Below are 20,248 nucleotides of genomic sequence, written 5' to 3'. Positions count from 1 at the left end.
CATTTGTCCAATCAGTTCTTAAAAACCTCCAATGATGGGGATTCCATAACCTCCCTTGGAAGCTTATTCTAGAGCTTAACTAACCTTAGTGAGAATTTTTTTCTAATATCTAATTTTCATTGCCGCAGATTATCTATTATTCTTGTCCTACCTTCAGTGAACATGGAGAACAATTGATCCTTGTACTCTTTGTGACAGTTTTTTGAAGACTGTTTTCATGTTCCTCCTTGGTCATCTTTTCTCAGGACTAAATTTTCTCTATTTTTTAACATTTTCCTAATAGGTCAGGCTTTCTAAACCTTTTATCATTTTTGTTATTCTCCTATGGACTCTTTCCAGTTTGTTCATATCTTTCTTAAAATGCAGTGCCCAAAACTGGATTTAGTAATTCAGCTGAGGCCTCACCAGTGCTAGATAAAGGTGGAACAATTACTTCCCTTGTCTTTCATATAACACTCCTATTCATACATTCCAGATGTTAGCCTTTTTTTGGAACTACATCACATTGTTACTCCTGTTCAATTAGTGATCCATTATAATCCCCAAATCCTTTTCTTCAGTACTATAAGATACTCAGTTATTCCCCCTTCTGTAGTTTTGCATTTGATTTTTTTCCTTTGCTAAGTGTTGTACTTTGCATTTGTCTTTATTGGATTTCAATTCGTTGATTTCAGAAAAATTCTCCAATTTGTCAAGGTTATTTTGAATTCTAATCCTGTCCTCCAAAGTGCTTGCAACCCCCTCCCAGCTTGTTATCATCTGCACATTTTATGAGTATCCTCTCCACTCCATAATCCAAGCTATTAATGAAAATATTAAATAGTACCGGATCTAGGACTTATCCCTGTGCAACCCCACTTGATATACCCTCCCAGTTTGCCAGCGAGCCCTTGATAACTACTTTTGGAGTATTGTCATTCAAATAGTTGTACACCCACTTTATAGTAATTTCATTTGTCACATGTCCCCAGTTGGTTTATGAGAATGTCATGTGGGACAGTTAAAAAAGGCCTTACTAAAATAAAGATATAGCACATCTGCTGTTTCCGCCCCCATCCACTAGCTAGGCCATTAGGTACACCCACTTTATAGTAATTTCATTTGTCACATGTCCCCAGTTGGTTCATGAGAATGTCATGTGGGACAGTTAAAAAAGGCCTTACTAAAATAAAGATATAGCACATCTGCTGTTTCTGCCCCCATCCACTGGCTAGGCCATTAGACCTGTCAGAGAAGGAAATTAGGCTAGTTTGGAATGATTTGTTCTTGACAAAGCAATGCTGGCTTTTCTTTATAACCCTATTATCCTCTAGGTCAGGCCTGCACAGTGTACTGCCCATGGGAGCAGGGTATGTGAGAGTAGGCAAGCGGTGGATGAGGGAGGGGGGCTGAGGAGGCTGGCGGGCAGTGGCAGGGGGGCAGGTAAGCTGGCGGCGGTGGAGGGGCCTGAGGAAATGAGTGGGGGGGGACAGGTGAGCCGGCAGCTGGCGCCCTCTCCCCTCCTCTCCGCCCCCTCCCCTGAATGCTCCACCCAGCTTCTCCTCCTCCCCTCCGCTTCCCCCGAATCAGCTGTTTGTGCAAGCCTGGAAGGGCAGAGAAGCAGTGCGGCGTCTTCGTGCTCAGGCCCAGGGAGGCAGAGACGGAGTGAAGGTGAGCTGGGATGGGGGGATGCGAAGAGGGCCGCCTGCGCCGCAGCAGGTAACCTGGGGGGGAAGGGGAGAGCCGCAGGGGAACTGCTCCCTGCCCCAGCTTGTCTCCACTTCCCTGGGCCTTGGGCCTGAGCGTTTCTCAGCCCTCCCAGGCTTCCCGCATGAACAGCTGATTCGTGGGAAGCAGGGAGGCTGCGAGCTCGGCCTGACACAGTGCTTCAAGCGCTGCGCGGCAGCGGTGCGGCCCGACTCCAGCCGAGCAGTGCAGCTGTAGCACTGCCAGCCACCTCCAGGCAGCGCGGTAAGGGGGCAGGGAGCAGGGGTGAAGGGTTGTTTAGGGGGCAGGGGAGTTCGGGGGGTTGTGGATAGGGGTCGGGGCAGTCAGAGGGCAGGGAACAGGGGGGTTAAATGGGGGCAAGGGTCCCGAAGGGACCATCAGGAAGGAGGGGGAGGTTGGACGGGGTGGCAGTCAGCAGTCAGTGGCAGGGGTTCCAGGGACGCTCAGGGGACAGGGAGAAGGGGTGGTTGGATGGGGCAGGGGTCCCGTGGGGCCATCAGGAATGAGAGGAGAGGTGGTAGGGGGCAGTCAGGGGACAGGGAGGGGGGTTGGATGGGGCAGGAGTCCTGGGGGGCAAGGGCAGGCGACAACCCCCTTGTGGGGTTAGGAGGGAACCGGCTATTAAGATTTTGGCAGCTCATCCCTTGCCGGGGGGGGTGGGAGGCTGAGGAGGCGAGGTGGCAGGGGGTGAATATGCGAGCCGTGGAGGAGGAAGCTGAGAAGGCGAGTGGGGGGACAGGTGAGCTGGGGGAGTAGGGGTCTGAGGAGGCAAGCAAGTGGGCAGTGGCGGTGGGGCAGGTGAGCTGCAGGGAGTGAGGGGCTAAGGCGAGCGAGGAGACAAGCTGTGAGTTGGTGGCTGACCTGTTCTACTGATCTGGTCTGGTTCCCATTCTGCAAGGGATGCAGCTGTTTGGAGGTGCCTGCCTTCCACGCCTTCCTCAGTCACACCTCATTCATTCAACAGGGCCATTGATTGCAAAGTGGGGGGAAGATCTTATTCTATTTTTAGCAAGAAGACATTTTTCTTTTACCTTAATTATGCTACCTTAGGGGCTCACTATAACATACTACCAAGGTTCAATATTGCTGTTTTAGCAGGGCGGCACTGGAGAAGGAGGGTTTGTTTCCGTGGGGTGGGTGGCGTTTTGGGAGGAGGGGAGGCTGGGTGGCGCTTGGAGAGGTTGTTTTCGCAGGGCGGGCGGTGCTGCGGGGAGGTGTTTCGGCAGCGCTGGGGTGGAGGGGGGGGTTCGGCTCTCAGCTGTTTTCTTTGGAGTAATATGGCCCTCGCTGCTGTACGAGTTGTGCAGGCCTGCTCTAGGTGCTTACAAATTGATAGAAAAATACTAGAACAAAGTATTAATCAAGGTATCTAAGTCAGGCTGACTGGTCTATAATTCCCAGGGTCTTATCTGTTCCTCTTTTTGAAGATAGATGCTATGTTTGCCTTTCTCTGGTGATTGGGACCTCAACCATCTTCAATGAATTCTTGAAGATAATAGCTAACATTTCTGAGATTGTTTCAACTAGTTCTTTAAGTACCCCAGGATGAATTCCATCAGGCTGTGCTGACTTGAACACATCTAACTTATCTAAAATTCTTTAACTTGTTCTTTCCCTATTTTGGCTTGTGTTCCTTCTCTCTTGTTAATATTAATTGTGTTGAGTATCTGGTCACCATTAACCTTTTCAGTGAACACTGAAGCAAAATAGGCATTAAACATCTCAGCCTTCTTGATGTCACCAGTTGTTAGCTTTCCTTCCCCGCTAAGTAGAGGACCTACACATTCCTTCGTCTTTCTCTTTCTTCTAATATATTTTAGGAACCTCTTAAAAACAGCCATACTGAGTCAGACCAAAGCTCCATCTAGCCCAGTATCCTGTCTTCCAACAGTGGCCAATGCCAGTTACAGAACAGGTAATCATCAAGTGATCCATCCTCAGTTGCCCATTCCCAATCTTCTTTTTCCCCCCCCTGCTTCTTTGGGTTATGTTTCTAGCTCTTCTACACAGCAGCAAACACAAAATCTGTATCTACAGTAGCACAAACCTCTGAATAGTATTGGTGGGTTGTTTCATTACACTTTTCTCCATGGTTTGACTTATTTGCATTATTCATCATAATCATTATGCATATGTTATGTTTTATATATAAACAAAGGTTTGGGACACCATCCCTGTCCATCCAGGCTAGTAGCCATTGCTGGACCTACCCTCCAGGAACTTACCCTTTTTTGAACCTTGTAATAGTCTTGGCCTTCACAACAGCCTCTGGCAAGGAGTTCCACAGGTTGACTGTGTTGTGTGAAGAAATACTTCCTTTTGTTTGTTTTAAACCTGCTGCTTATTAATTTCATTGGGTGACCCCTGGTTCTTATATTATGAATAGGGGTAAATAACACTTCTGTATTTACTTTCTCCACACCAGTCATGATTTTATAGACCTCTATCATATCCCCCCTTAGTTGTCATCTTTCCCAAACTGAACACTCCCAGTCTTACTAATCTCTCCCCATATGGAAGCTGTTCCATACCCCAATAATTTTTGTTGCCCTTTTCTGTACCTTTTCAATTCCAGTATATCTTTTTGAAATGGGACAACCACATCTGTGTGCAGTATTCAAGATGTGGGCATACCATGACTTTATATAGAAGTAATTTGATATTTTCTGTCTTATTATCTAATGACTCCCAACTTTCTGTTAGCTTTTTTGACCGCTGCTGCGCATTGAGTGGATGTTTTCAGAGAACTATCCATAATGACTCCAAGATCTCTTTTTTGAGTGATAACAGCTAATTTAGACCCCATCGTTTTATATGTATAATTGGGATTATGTTTTCCAGTGTGTATTACTTTGTTTTTATCAAAATTGAATTTCATCTGCCGTTTTGTTGCCATCACCCAGTTTTGGAGGTCGCTTTGTAACTCTTCACAGTCTGCTTTGGACTTAACTATATTGAATACTTTCGTATCATCTGCAAATTTTGCCACTTCCCTGTTAACCCCTTTTTCCAGATGATTTATGAATATGTTAATTAGTACTGGTTCCAGTACAAACCCCTGGGGGACACCACTATTTACATATGTCCATTCTGAAAACACCGTTTATTCCTATCATTTGTTTCCTCTCTTTTAACGAGTTACTGATCCATGAGGGACTTTCCCTCTTATCCCATGACTCCTTACTTTGCTTTAGAGCCTTTGGTGAGAAACCTTGTCAGAGGTCCTCTTCTTATTGTTTTTTTTGTCCCTTGCTAGATGTGACTCATTTTGTGACTTAGGGCTGGTCTACACTATCGCAATAAATCGATCTAAGTTACACCATTTCAGTTACGTGAATAATAAAACTGAAGTCAGTGTAGCTAGAGCCACTTACCGTGGTGTCTACACTGTGCTGTGTTGATGGGGGATGCTCTCCTGCCAACTTCCCTTATGCTTCTCAGGGAGGTGGAGTACACAAATTGATAGGAGAGTGCTCTCCCATCGATTTAGCATGTCTTCATCATACCCACTAAATCGACACAACTGCATTGATTGCAGCTGTGCTGATTTAGCCAGTAGTTGTAGACATGGCCTTAGCCTTTCTGTTTTTGTCCTTACATGCGTGTGCTATTCTTTTGTATTCCTCCTTAGCAATTTGTCCACATGTCCACGTTTTGTAGGATTCCTTTTGATTTTTAGGTCATTAAAGAGCTCCAGATGGAGCCATATTGGCTCCTTAATATTCTTCCTATCTTTTCTGTCTTCTCATTGGGATAGTTTGTTGTTGCCCCTGTATTGTCTCTCTAAGAAACTGCCAGCTCTCCTGAACAACTTTTTCCCTTAGATTTTCTTCCCTTGGGACCTTATCTACCAGTTCTCTGAGTTTGTTAAAGTTTGATTTTTTTAAAGTCCATTGTCCATTTTCTGCTGCTCTCATGCCTTGTTTCCTCTGGATCTGTTATTTTGTGATCACCTTCACACACATTGCCTGCCACCTTAATATTCATATTCTGTTGGTCAGTATTAAGTCTAAAATGGCTGTCCCCTTGAGTTACTTGCCTTACTTTCTGAAATTAATTCCAAGAACTTACAGGAAATTTTGTTTCTCATATTTCTTTTCCAGCAGATGTCTGGGTATTACCACATGTTGAGAGTTGGATATCTGTTTGTTCTAGAAATGCTTCATCCACCTCCTCTTCTTACAGTGATGGTCTATAGTAGACTGCTTCCATGACACCATCACTAATTTTTCTTCCTTTTATCTTTACACAGGGACCTTCAGCTGTCTACCGCTCACCTCCTTCTGTACCTCAGAACAAATTTTTATATTCTTGATGTATAATGCAACACCATTTCCTTTGTTAGACCTGTCTTTTTGTGTAGTTACATTAAAAAAAGGTGTTTTTAAATCTAAAATTTGTTTACATTTTTTTGTACATAGGCAAATGAACGTCTGACATCTGGGGAAATAACACAAGATGAGTTTCTTGTTGTGGCTCATCAGATTCGTCAACTGTTCCAGTATCAGGAAGGAAAGCACAGATGCAATGTGTGGGATAGTCCTACAGAGGAAAAATGTGGTATGAAGAAGAAACCCCTTCTGTCTGATGCTGAATTAACGTATTATGAACATAAAGCTAAACTGAAAAGAACACAAGTTCAGCATTCATTTCCAAGACTTGATCTGTTAGATCCTGAAGATATTTTAGGATATGATTTGACTAATGCATTGCTTTCTGGAATAGAATGTGAGCAAACAAAAGGTAAACGTGGAGGACAATTTGACAGAAAAGAGCAATTTGGAGAAAGGTCAAGACGGCATTCTCCTATAAGTGGCAGTAGACCGTATGCTGATGATCTTTCACCACTCGAGAGCCGGCGAAGACATGATGAGCAAAATTCTTCCAAAGGAACAAGAAGTTCTAAAAACTTCGATCCTTATGATAGCTGGGGAGAATCAGATGAATTTAGAGATGCACTCAGGCAACAAGGGAAAAGTATACCGGAGTTTCAAAAAATTGATGGAGATGGATTCTGCAAATTTGATAATCGTGAAGAAAGACAGATGGTTGGACAAAGTGGTACATATTTTCTTTTTAAATTCTTGAGGTTAGGTATCTTGCAGAATTTCAGTAAGTAACTATTTTTTTTAATTTTAGGTGTTCGAGAAGAACCGAGATCCCCATTCAGTGAACGTTTCAAGAGACCTAGATATGAAGATCCAGAGAAAACATCATTTATAGAGAGTCCAGGATCAAGATTTGGGGGCATTGACTTAAAGCAGAGATTAGGTGCACTCATGGAAGACAGACCACTATTTGATGGTTCACCTAGACAGCCTGCTGCAAGGGGAGGGGGAGATGGACAAGCTGGTCATTTTGTTGATGGGTCGTCTAATAATTCAAGCCCTAGAATTGAAGGGCCACCTGTACAGGCTCCTATGAGGTTTGAGGGGCCCCTTGGTCAGGTGGGAGGAGGAGCTGCCTCACAGTTTGATGGGCCACTAGGACAGGCAGGGGGGAGTGGTGCCTTAAGATTTGATGGGCCACCAGGGCAGATAGGCACCCTCAGGTTTGAGGGGCCTCTTGGGCAAGTGGGTGCAGGGGGTGCACTAAGGTTTGAAAGCCCTCTGGGGCAAGTAGGGAGTACTTTAAGATTTGAGGGGCCTGTGGGTGGTCGCAGGTTAGAGGGGCCTGCAGGCCAGACTATGGTTGGTCTCAGATTTGAGGGGCCTCATGGTCAGCCATCGGGTGGTCTCAGGTTTGAGGGACCCCATAGTCAACCTATGGGGCCTCATGGCCAACCAGGGGGTGGACTCAGATTTGAGGGACCCCATGGTCAACCTATGGGGCCTCGTGGTCAACCAGGGAGTGGTCTCAGGTTTGAGGGGCCACATATCCAGCCAATGGGGCCCCATGGTCAACCAGGGAGTGGTCTCCGTTTTGAGGGGCCACATGGTCAGCCTGTAGGGCCACATGGTCAACCAGGAGGAGGTCTGCGTTTTGAGGGGCCCCATGGTCAGTCTGTAGGGCCACATGTCCAGGGAGGAGGTGGTCTCCGATTTGAAGGTCCACATGTCCAGCCAGGGCTTGGTCCTAGGTTTGAGGGTCCATCGGTCCAGACGGGAGGTGGACTTAGATTTGAAGGGCCTTTGGGTCAGACTGGTCCAAGATTTGATGGCTGTCATTCGTCCAGATTTGATAGTCAGCCTGGTCAGCTATCACTTTTGCAAAGATTTGATGGATTACATGGACAACCTGGCCCAAGATTTGAAAGGGCACCTGGTCAACAGACACCTCCTCGGTTTGATGGACCACCTGGTCAGCAGCCACGATTTGATACACCAGTACCTCAAAGGTTTGATGGTCCTCAACACCAGCCAGGTTCAAGGTTTGCAATGCCCCTTGGTCTTCAAGGTCCAAGGTTTGAAAATGTAGCTAACACTCCTGCCTCAAGACTGGAAACAATATCTTACGGGCAAACTGGTCCATACAGTGAACATCCCAATCAGACTTACAATGGACCGTCCCATGGTATGCAGTTCCAGAGACCTGAAATGTTTGATGCCTCTCAAGGACCAAATTTTAATGGGCCACCTGGCCCTGGGGCACAGAACTTTCCCAATCCACTTAACAGAGCATCTGGACATTATTTTGATGACAAGAATCTTCAGGGTCCTCAATATGGAAACTTCAATACCATGCCTAATTCTATGTCAGTAGGAAATACTCAGCAACCACAGCAGGTAAGATTGTTTAATATTAAACTTGCCTACATCTGTATAGCAAAATTTTATGACTTTATGAGGGCTTAGGACACAGCACCCCTACAGATGGTTTCAAATTTAAAAAGTCTTAATTTGAATATTCCATAATTGTCTACAGTCATAATTTTAAAATGACATAGTCTGATAATTTTGGTTCCAAATTGAAGCTTTTTTAGAGAAACATCCTAATCTATTAGGAAAAAATTTTAAGTTTTTTTTTTTTTTTAATAGGTTCAGGTATTTCCAAGCATGTTTTAGAAGTTCCCCTGCAGTGTGTACACCTGAAAGTGTAACCTGATCAAAACAGTCATTATTTCCACTACGCCCTTGAATGCAAAAATAGCTGGGATTGGAGTTATAAATCATGTGCAGTATTTTAACTACCCTTTGCACAAAATGAATTCCATGGAAGACGTTAAACTTAGGTGCATATAAACACTCCTGATATTTCTGCAAAAGAAGTAAAGGCCAAATGCTACCTAACAAGTGTAGATAAGTAGGACAAAGCTGGTGTGGATATGTGTAGGGTATGTAGTGCACACAGGGTTTATTTCAGCTAGCCCTATTAGAGCTGTAGAATTTAGTACCCTCATGAGGGAGGAAGATTGTTAGGAAATAGGGGATTTTGGCACACTCAAACTAGTTGTTGGACAAAAAGTTCCTGTTTAGCAGACATCTTTCATCCATGGGTGAGGTCACTTGGCTTCAGTATTGATTATTGTCTTGCAAAAATCCTCTTCAGTAGGAGGAGTTGGTGTTAAACATCTTTAACAAAGCCAGTTGATTAGAAAATTTGAATTCTACAAGCATTCTTCATTCTGAGGGTATAAGTTGAATGCGATATGAAGAATTACTAATTAAATGAATACAAATAGTTAGGTGTTCTCATACCACTTATAGTGGTAAAATTTTAAAGAACACCAAAGCCAACAGGCATGAATCCAGAAATATATGCTGAAGGAACTTACTAATCAACTGCCTTCTGCAAAACTGTAGCAGAAGTAATTATAAAAAATTACTTTTCCCCTCTGAAATTCACTAGCATTTATTTCTTTTTTGGAGACATCCTGGATTTCATTATTTTTTGGTATAACTGGTACCATTTACATTTTCAGCAAAAAATCTGAATATATTTACTTCATGTTGGAGTTTACTTTACTTAAAAATGAGTCCAATTTGGGTGAAAAGGAACAATTTAAAAGAAGCAATGATGAGTCAGTATTGGAAAATGAATTTAAAATGTGCAGGCCTGGTGGCTAAAAGAAACAAATATCCCTTATTAAATAAGTAAGCATGGAAGGACTTGTGCATTTCATTAGGTCTCTCCCACCTACCCACCCACCCAGTGCTTGGCAATAAAAATATAGTTTGAAATACTGTGGTGTCAGTTTATAAGGAGCCTTCAAAAATGTACGGCAGCATTACCCCTTCATGGATATAAATAGGTAAATGCATAATGCAGAGGATCCCAAACTGTGGAGCAGAATGTTCAGGGTGGCACAGCTGGGGCCTGGGCCAGCCCCCCATGGTGTGCGGGGAGGGAGTGCCACTCAGCTCCGCTCCTGGCCCCGGCTACCGGCCCCAGCCCCCTTACCCCTGTCCGTGTCCCCCCCTCCTGGAGCCATGGTCTCGCTCCTGCGCCCAGCTCAGGGGAAAGGGAGGTAAACCAGGGGTAAGAGGGGGGCGTGAGGTAAAAAGTTTGGGGACCACTGGCATAATGGGCTTAAATTGTAGCAAAGGAGATTTAAGTTGAACTTTATGAAAAACTTCCAGATTATTAGGGTAGTGTGGGAAGGTTGTGGAATCTGTCACTGGATGTTTTTAAAAACAGATTAGACAAACACCTGTCAGGGATGGTCTAGATAATACTTAGTCCTTCCTGGGGCAGGGAACTGGACTAGATGACCTCTTGAGGTCCTTTCCAGTCCTACGTTTCTATGGTTCTGTACTGGGGACACTTTCGGAATTAATAGTAAAATGTAAGAACATTTTGTAATTCAAATAGCTATGAGAAAAGTACATAACTTTTTACTTTTACAGGTTCCTGGTCTATCTGTATCTTCTCAACCTGGACCTTACAGTCAAGGACAAACATATTTACCAGTGCTTGCACAAAATCCTGGAAACTTTCAGAATCAAGCAGGTATATACACAGTTTGTACTGGCTATTTTAAACTAGTGTTCAAACTTTATTAATCAGAAATCACAGAATTTAGCTACTCAGGTAATCCACATCTCATCTAAAGGACAGCATAGTACTTTCAACAGCATGTTGCCACTTAGCACTATTCTGGGGTCCTGGTTCATTACTAACTCAAGAAAGATTGCCATTTAATTGTTAATAAGTACAATTTCTTTAATACTTGAATTTCTTTTGTGGAGGTCTCCCATTCAAGTGTCAATCAGTCCCGGTCCTGATTAGTTTATGTAACCACATGTTTTTGGTATGCCATGATGCTGAAAATGGTCTGCTTTTGTGTGGGTATGAGAAGACAGATGGGGACACACAGTAGGGCTGATTTGCATATGCCAAGTTATGCAATTCACCCCTGCACATCAGAGCCCAAAATTAAAGGCTTCCAGAATGTAATAAGTGAACAAAGTCAAATAATTAAGCGTAAATATTTACTAGATTCAGACTAAGAAAATAACACATTCCAAAAACTTGTAGAACAAGTATGGCTGGCTGTACCTTGAGTGGCAGACAGATCAGCACTTTGAAATCTTAATACTATGAGGGGACGGAGGGACTGTAAAGGGAAGCTGGCTAACAAAAAAGACCAGGAAGGCACAAAACAAAAGGAGAAGAGACAGGGAAACAATTTGGTAAATGAAAAGCTGAAAAATGGGGATAGCAGTGAGGGGAGAGAAAAAGATGAGATAAATAGGATGGCAAAATAGAGGTGCTTCTGTCTGAGGGCTACTCTTTTCTCTCAGCATGTGGCTTGGGTGATAAATATTCTTTGGTGATATATAGAATGGAATGTAGTTGAGTAAGAAATGAACCACAGAGAACTGTGTTTAGCAACTTCTATTTCTTTAAAGCATTAACTTTTCAAAAAAATTATTTTAAATGAGTATCATTAAAATAAACAAGATGACATATATTAAGGCTTGATTTTCTTGAATGCATCAGAAATATTGTATCATTGCTATTTTTCTTCCCTTAGGGTCCCTTCCACTTTCATATCCTGATAATCACCTTGGCCAGCTTGATGTAAATGAGTTGTTCTCTAAACTGCTTTCAACGGGAATCCTCAAAGTGTCAAAACCTACTGATTCCACTTCAGCACGTATGTATAGCATTTATGCTCTTGCTGTCCATTTTAACACAAGAGTGCAGTGAAAATCTCCCAGTAAAAATCTTGATATACAAGTACTCTACTTTTCTATGTAATATGCATTTTAATGATTTTCTTATGGCAAATAAAACCAAGAACTTGCCTTTGTTTTTATATGATGTCCCATAATTTGGAAGTGACCATTTTGGTTCACATGATAAGTGAACTGTGCTTGGTAACTTCCTTTTAAAACTTCCACTATTGAACAGTTTACTTTGTAGATTTTAACTGACTAATGTAGCCAGACTTGCAAATAAATCAGTCTGTCTGCCTTTGGTACCATCCCCCAGTTGTTTGTTTTAATCAAAACAATTTTTTAAAAATGTGTCTGTGTTTGAAATTGCTTTAGCTTGTGTCTTTCATAGATTGCTTTCCAAATCAAGAGTATGGATGAGTTAGAGAAGTCACTTGAAAACCACTTGCCCAAATTCAAATTGTTGACTAGTTATTAATTTGTATACCTTTGATTTAAGCTGTTGCAGCACTGGATTGAATTGGTTAATGCTGTGTTTGGCGTTATCATGTTCATTTTATTGTTTGAATAAGTGGAACTGTTTCAGAAGGACATCTTGGGAAACTGACAGTTTTCCATCTGTGCTTTCTAGAAGTGAATGAAACTTCTACCCAACCAGCTCCTGAGGAGGAGGAGGATGACCAAGAGCAGAGTGAGGATCAAGACATCCCAGACCTCACTAACTTTACAGTTGAAGAACTAAAACAGTACGTGTTCTAATGTGGGCTCAGTGTGCGCTATGGGTAATCATGACGCTAATATATAGGTGGTTTAATTGTCTTTGTTTCAAGACAATTTGAGAACTTAATTGTAGAAGATTGTGAGACATCACAATAGAGTAAGGAGGGAGAAGGGATACAACTGTCATTTTCATCATTGGATTCATTAATGTCATATCATTTGCATAAAAGCCTTTCCGTGTGAAATAATTATAAACATTTAATTCTTAGGCAAGATGCTTATTTTTTTAATTGGATCTAATATTTTTAAACGCGTGTCGAAGTCAGTGGAACTGTTCATGTGCACAAAAGTTTGCAGAACTGGGCCCAGTATGTTTAGGATTCACATCAATTTGCTTTTAGCTCATTGGAGCCAGTAGATCTGAATTGGCTAACATTATGTGCCAGTATGCTTGTCATAGAATCATAGAATATCAGGGTTGGAAGGGACCTCAGGAGGTCATCTAGTCCAACACCCTGCTCAAAGCAGGACCAATTCCCAACTTAAATCATCCCAGCCAGGGCTTTGTCAAGCCTGACCTTAAAAACCTCTAACTAAGGAGATTCCACCAGTCCTTAGGTAACCCATTCCAGTGCTTCACCACCCTCCTAATGAAAAAGTTTTTCCTAATATCCAACCTTTCAATCCATTTTAGGTCTGTCACAAACTTGAAAGCGATGGAAGCCTACACTCTACCGGACACCTGTTTTAGTTATATAATGGCTTCACTCCTTTCTGTGTTGGCAATGAGAATCCAGCATACTTTATTGGAATGTTTTCTCACCCTTTAAAAAAAAATTAATCACTTTTTTCTGGTAAATGTTAAGCCTTTACAATTTTTTTCTCTTGTAGCCGTTATGATAGTGTTATAAATCGACTGTACACTGGTATTCAGTGTTACTCCTGTGGAATGAGGTTTACAACTTCACAGACTGATGTATATGCAGATCACTTGGATTGGCATTACCGACAAAATCGCACTGAAAAGGACATTAGCAGAAAAGTTACTCACAGGAGGTGGTACTACAGTTTAACAGTAAGTAATGCAATAATATCTTTCTCTGTATGTGCCTGAATGAATAGAAGGTAAAATTATTCCCTGTGCAGTTGCACTGAATTCAGTTGTGTTGCATGGAATGTAAATCAGCACAGAATTCGGCCTTTGGTAATTAATCCTCTCAGATTTCTCCCTCCTCTTTTTTTCTGACAGTGGCTATAAAAGTATAAAAGAAAGGTATGGGGGAACTAATATAGTCTAAGACCGTTGACGCCTCTTTTGATAATCTCAGTGGAGAGCAATGATAAGAATGGGGATGGATGTTAAACTACATTGTTGCTCCAAAGAGCGGTCCCTTTAGAACAGGCTTGAAGCACAATGGAGCAGTGTTGGGAAACTTGCACTGCTACTTGTTATGCTGTATCTGTAATGAGAGAGCTTCAGTTTCCAGTCCAGTCAAACTGACATCTTTTATTAAAAATGCTCACATACCTTCTCAGATATAAAATTTGGGGAACTGTATTTTTAAATGTGTAAAAGTTATGATTAATGAAAAGATGGCTTGAATGTTATTTTTGTTAACTTCCTTAGGACTGGATAGAATTTGAAGAAATAGCTGATCTAGAGGAACGTGCAAAGAGCCAGTTCTTTGAAAAAGTACATGAAGAAGTTGTATTGAAGACACAAGAAGCTGCTAAAGAGAAAGAGTTTCAAAGTGTTCCTGCTGGACCAGCTGGAGTGGATGAGGTAAATTTGCATATTTAATTAGTCTTTGATTAGCCCACATAGGGGGAAAGGTCTATTTTCTGAGCAGTCTTACGGCTTTTTTTTAAATCCCTAAGTATTTTATGTAAACTGTAAAGTTTCATCCTTATATCTAACAAATACAAGCTAGAATGTACCTATGTGGAAGCTGAAGCTTGTATTTAGCAGACTTGCAGTAGGAGAGATGACAGAGACAAACAAACTGAAAAAATTTTCAGTCAGCCAAATCACAAGCCTTACTCAGAGAAATTCCCATTGAGGCCAATAGAAATTGGCCTTATTAAAGGCTGAGTAAGAACTAAGTACCTAAACGTTTAACCAAATAGCAACAAAATCATGACACACATCTCTGAATTCTATTTAGGGAGGGAAGTTATGTAATCAAATATGAGCTGTTTTAATTGGCAAAATAGCAAGATGGACAAAAGTTTGTTACCTGGATTAGCTGATACTTTTGAATTTCGTAACAGTTGGCTACTGGCTACATACAGGATTTGCAGAGAACTATTGTGATGGCTATCCCTTCCCTGAATGAAAGCTTCTCTAAACTTGGAGATTTCGTTTTTTAATTTAGAAAACATAGTAACTTTGTGTGATGCTAACAGTTTATCGAGAATGTGGAATCTAGTTGTCAGTTACAATTAGTCCATAGTTCGCAAATTGCAATGAAATAAGTAATTAGTGTCCATTTATGTTACCCTTTTAACTGTACAGTGCATACATAGGAATGCAGTGTATTCCAGTATATTTACCTTGATTGTCAAAAAGTCCCCCTTTCTTAGTAAACTGTAGTTAGCTGCTTCTCTAGAAACTGGTAAGCACAAAAGTATTATATAAATGTTTATAAATTTACATAGCTGTGTCTTTTCCATCTTTCAGAGCTGTGAAATTTGCCAAGAGCAATTTGAACAATATTGGGATGAGGAAGAGGAAGAGTGGCATCTAAAGAATGCTATTAGAGTAGAGGAAAAGGTATTGTGAGCATATTACTTTTGTATGTGTGACATTTGGGGTTACTAATTGCCAGGGTAAATGAAGAAATAGCATGAAAATGCAAATAGGCATGTGGTGGAGGGCAGCCCAGTCTGTCTTCACTCTTGAAGAGTTTACTCTGCTGCTTTTTAGGTTCTGTGGTGCACCAAAACATCAGCACTATGGGGGGGTACCCTTAAAGGGCTGATCTGTTAGCTCAGATATACTTGGCTTCAGCACAGCATGCAGCAGCACCATAAATAAAATACATGTAGATATAAGTTTAGTAACTTGTAGATAAATTTTTTTAACCAATTTACAATGATCACTAACGTAGTTCAGCCCTTTATATAATTTTTCCTTAACATTATGAAAAAATCCATAGTCAACATTTATATTTTGACACCATACCTCACTTACACCAGGATATAAATCCATGTCCAGTACTGTTCAACATATTCACGAATGATCTGGGAAAAGGGGGTAAACAGTGAGGTGGCAAAATTTGCGGAGGATACGAAACTATTCAAGATAGTTAAGTCCAAAGCAGACTGCAGAGAGTTACAAAGGGACTTCACAGAACTGAGTGACTGGGCAACAAAATGGCAGATGAAATTCAGTGTAGATAAATGTAAAGTAATGCACATTGGAAAACATAATCCCAGCTATACATATCAAATGATGGGTCTAAATTAGCTGATACCACTCAAGAAAGAGATCTTGAGATCATTGTGGATAGTTCTCTGAAAACATCCACTCAGTATGGAGAGGCAGTCAAAAAAGCTAACAGAATGTTGGGAATCATTAGGAAGGAGATAAGACAGAACATCATATTACCTCTGTGTAAATCCATGGTATGCCCACATCTTTAATATGAGGTGCAGATCTGCTTGCCCCATCTCAAAAAATATATATTGGAATAGGAACAGAAAAGGACAATAAAAATGATTGGGGGTATGGAACAGCTTCCATGTGAGAAGAGATTAATAAGATTGGGAGTTTTCAGCTTGGAATAGAGATGACGACTAAGAGTATATGATAGAGGTTTATAAAATCCTGACTGGTGTGGAGAAAGTAAATAATGAAGTGTTATTGACTCATAACACAAGAAATATATGGGTCTCCAAATGAAATTAATAGGCCGCAGGTTTAAAATAAACAAAAGGAAGTATTTCTTCACACAGTGCACAGTCAGCCTGTGGAACTCTTTGTCAGAGGATGTTGTGAAGGCCAAGACTATAATGGTTCAAAAAAGAACTAGATAAGTTCCTGGAGGATAGGTCTATCAATGGCTATTAGCCAGGATGGGCAGGGATGATGTCCTGAGCCTCTGTTTGCCAGAGACTGGGAAAGGGTGACAGTGAATCACTTGATGATTAAATGTTCGGTTCATTTCCTCTGAAGCACCTGGCATTGGCCACTGTTGGAAGACAGGATTCTGGGCTAGATGGACCTTTAGTGTGACCCAGTATAGCCGTTCTTAAGTTATATTTATATGTAGTTAGTACATATGAAAGTCACACCAACACTATATCAATCATTCTAACTATCTGAGTCTCTGGATGGGGGAAGGGAGATAATTGAGGCAGACAAGGGGTGCGAATAAGTGGATTTGGGATCTTGAGAATTAACTGCTTAAACTGCATTCCTTGCTCTTTATGCCTTGTGTTGGTGGAAAATGTAGTTTGATAACTTTACCATTAAGTTTTGGTTGAGAAATTAGATTTATAGTCAGCATTAAGGACAAGATATATTTTGCTCAGATTACCTTTGGGCATTAGAAGCTAAGCATGGAAGGTTTTAGTTCAAAAGTGAATGTTTAGGGAAGCTAAGGGATGAGACAATGAAGTGCATAATCAAAACTGTTCTGCAAACCTAATTTCATAACCTGTGCATCTGCTATAAAATATGCATTTGTGTGTTCAAATATGTAGAGAAGTCACATGGTTTTTCTTTTTTTAGATTTACCATCCATCATGTTATGAAGATTACCAAAAGGCAAGTGCATCTCTATTTTTGTTTCTGCTCAAACATTTTATTGTGAGGTTGATTTTTGTGTTGAGAGATTTATAGTTTTGTGCGGAGAGAATGTATTCAGAGCATGCTACCCATTTCTGTCACATGTGACTAGACAAGAAAGTGCAGGAGTGATGGTAATGGCAAATTTATAATTCAGAACTAGCTGGGAAGCTTATTGCTTATTTCTGATGTTGTGACATAACATGTCATCTTACATGTCAAACAGCAGTAAATAGAAGCCATTAGTTGAATATATAGGTCAAGTACATGGGGTTAAAGCTTTTAAATCTGAAGAATTTGCTAAATGGAGTAAATTTAATACTGATGTGTTTTTAGTTTCTAACTTCCATTAGCTGTTTACTGTGAATGAATATAGGAATTCAAATTGTTGGGTTGGGATTAGTGAGGAGTGTACTGTGCTTTATGACAATGTACTACATCAGTGGCTTTCAACCTTTTTTGGTTTGCAGACCTGTAAAAAATTTTCAAATGGATGTGCGAACCGATTTGGAAATCTTAGATATAGCAGACCCCAGGGGTTCACAGACTTATTACAGGTTGAAAACCACTGTTATATGGTAATGACAACCTTTTTTAGACCCCTTAGACACAGTTTGTGGATCCCTGGTTGAAAACCACTGTACTGCATATTTGTCCCTTATTTATTTGACGTAATAATTTTAATTTAGGGAGCATTAGGTTTGTTTTTAAGCTATATTTGCTAAGGTAAGAATGTTACAGAACAAACCAGCTCTCTTAAGAATCTTGTTTGAGCGGGGAAACTTACATTTTCAGTAACCAAAGTAACACATCCTGTGAAGCAACATTTATAACGTTTCTCCCTCTCCTTTTGTCACGAAGGAAATAACTGTCTTAGTGATATGTAAAATTATATATTGTTAATTTTCATTTGGCAGACGTCATCATTTGATTGTACACCATCTCCCAGCAAGACCCCTGTGGAAAACCCACTAAATATTATGTTGAACATTGTCAAACAAGAAATACAGGAGCCCTGTAACAGTCCTAAAGTCAAAGAAGAAGCTGTCGACACCCCTGCTACTTGTATGGAAGAGAGCACACCTGCGTCTACAGATATTAAAACAGAAACTGATAAGGTTGAACCAGTTTAACTAAACTGAGAGGTATGATTTTTTTTACAGAACAGAAGAGCTGCTGTGTTGACTCTAGAAGGCAAATACTTTTTATATAAATAAAATGTTCTCATGGGGCAGGGCCCCAGCTATTATTTGGTTAATAAATACATTTTTGTATTTGAATTTCTTATTGCCTGCACAGTTTCAGGTGTCGATTGTGTGAAAGTTCTGTAGATGCGTGCAAATTTAATGGAATGGAATTGTATATGTAAAAAAAATGTACAATTTTCACTTGTGGAAATGTAAATTATAAATAAAAGATATTTTTGCTATATATGGAGTGTAATGTTTATGCACACCATCGAATGAAGAGTTTCTGTACCTTTTTCAGCTTAAGTGGAATTAAACAGAGACCTCAGTTTAAACCTCTAGCTAAGTAGCATTCTGAAATATAAAATAGCTGAAGGAAGTTATTTGGATTCATAGGAGGGTTATAAGGAAAACAATGCAGGAACTTTCTCAAACAGCGAACCCTAAATTTCTTTTCTTATTAAACTTAGATGAACAAACGTGCATACATATCCAGATATAAAAATAAAAGTAACCAAAAACACGGTTTTGGATAGAAGGGAAAATTAGTAAAACAACCTGTGAGCTTGATTGTGGTTACAACTGCCAACATACATTTGATTAACAAACCAGTATAATTGCTTGTTAAAGCAGATTTTTAATGCCTTTTTTCAAATAGTCAAACGTAAGAATTTAGTACAGCTGAACAATTTTTTCTTTAAGTTACAGGGAAGAAAATGAATGTGAGAGTGCTCATTTTGAAACATGGTTAACATTTTTCTTTTGTTGGTTATGACTGGATTTAGATGATAAACCGGATACCATGAGATGTTAATATTTCTAACATGTAATAAATAGAAAGAATGAAGCATTTTTGAGTTTGAATCTCTTTCTTTCATGAGGGGCTTTTGGGTAATCATAGAATTATAGGACTGGAAGGGACCTTGAGAGGTCATCTAGTCCAGTCCCCTGTGCTTGTGGCAGGACTAAGTATTATCTAGACCATTCCTGACTGTGTTTGTCTAACCTGCTTTTAAAAATCTCCAATGACGAACATTCCACAACCTCCCTGGGTAATTTATTCCAGTGCTTAACCACCCTGACAGGAAGTTTTTCCTAATGTCCAACCTAAACCTCCCTTGCTGCAATTTAAGCCCATTGCTTCTTGTCCTATCAGAGGTTAAGAAAATGTTTTTTCTTCCTCTTCCTTGTAACACCTTTCACATATTTGAGAACTGTTATCATGTCCCCTCTGTCTTCTCTTTTCCAGACTAAATAAACCCAATTTCTTCAAGTGCTTGCTCATGTCCATTCAACTTAGGTGTGCTCATCACATGCACCGGTGCTGGAAGTTTTTCTCTCAGCAGTATTCGTAGGGGACCGGCTCCAGCGCCCTTGGAGTGACACGCACATGCTACGGTATATAGGGCGCCGCCAGCTCCGCCAACCCTCAGTTCCTTCTTGCAGCCAGTGACAGTGCTGGAACCATTGCTGTTTCATCTAGTGCTTTGTTGCTCGTTTGTACGAACTAGTTAATTCTTGTATTACAGTGTACATAGTATTCTGTTAGTATTTGTAAATCCCTTAGCTATAGTTAGTCTTTATAGGTCCCGAACGGGGCATGCCTCGATCCTCAGACTTTAAGCCCTGTGATTGCTGCAAGAGGCCCATGTCTATTAGTGATCCACATAGCAGTTGTCTGTTGCTTGGGGAAAGGGTACATCAGTGAAAAGTGCAAAATTTGCAAGTCCTTCAAGCCAAGGACTAAGGAGCATGATACTTTTGCTAGCGCTACTTACGGA

General features: G+C 40.8%; 1 protein-coding gene across 1 annotated transcript in view; it reads left to right on the top strand.

Moving 5' to 3' along the window:
• The window catches only part of PCF11 (PCF11 cleavage and polyadenylation factor subunit), a 30,577-nt gene extending 11,258 nt beyond the window's left edge, over positions 1 to 19,319 (top strand). The window contains exons 7-16 of the mRNA XM_050940326.1: positions 6,129 to 6,768; positions 6,847 to 8,432; positions 10,494 to 10,596; positions 11,624 to 11,746; positions 12,400 to 12,514; positions 13,380 to 13,563; positions 14,116 to 14,271; positions 15,169 to 15,261; positions 17,224 to 17,259; positions 18,198 to 19,319. Of these exons, the coding sequence (XP_050796283.1) occupies positions 6,129 to 6,768; positions 6,847 to 8,432; positions 10,494 to 10,596; positions 11,624 to 11,746; positions 12,400 to 12,514; positions 13,380 to 13,563; positions 14,116 to 14,271; positions 15,169 to 15,261; positions 17,224 to 17,259; positions 18,198 to 18,413 (3,252 nt within the window). The 3' untranslated portion in view covers positions 18,414 to 19,319. The remainder of the gene's footprint in view (positions 1 to 6,128; positions 6,769 to 6,846; positions 8,433 to 10,493; positions 10,597 to 11,623; positions 11,747 to 12,399; positions 12,515 to 13,379; positions 13,564 to 14,115; positions 14,272 to 15,168; positions 15,262 to 17,223; positions 17,260 to 18,197) is intronic.
• Positions 19,320 to 20,248: the final 929 nt, after the last annotated feature.

The sequence above is a fragment of the Gopherus flavomarginatus genome, chromosome 1 (genome assembly GCF_025201925.1).
Source record: "Gopherus flavomarginatus isolate rGopFla2 chromosome 1, rGopFla2.mat.asm, whole genome shotgun sequence".
NCBI lineage: Eukaryota > Metazoa > Chordata > Testudines > Testudinidae > Gopherus > Gopherus flavomarginatus.
The sequence above is the reverse complement of the archived record's forward strand: the minus strand, read 5'-3'. Positions and strand labels throughout refer to the sequence as shown.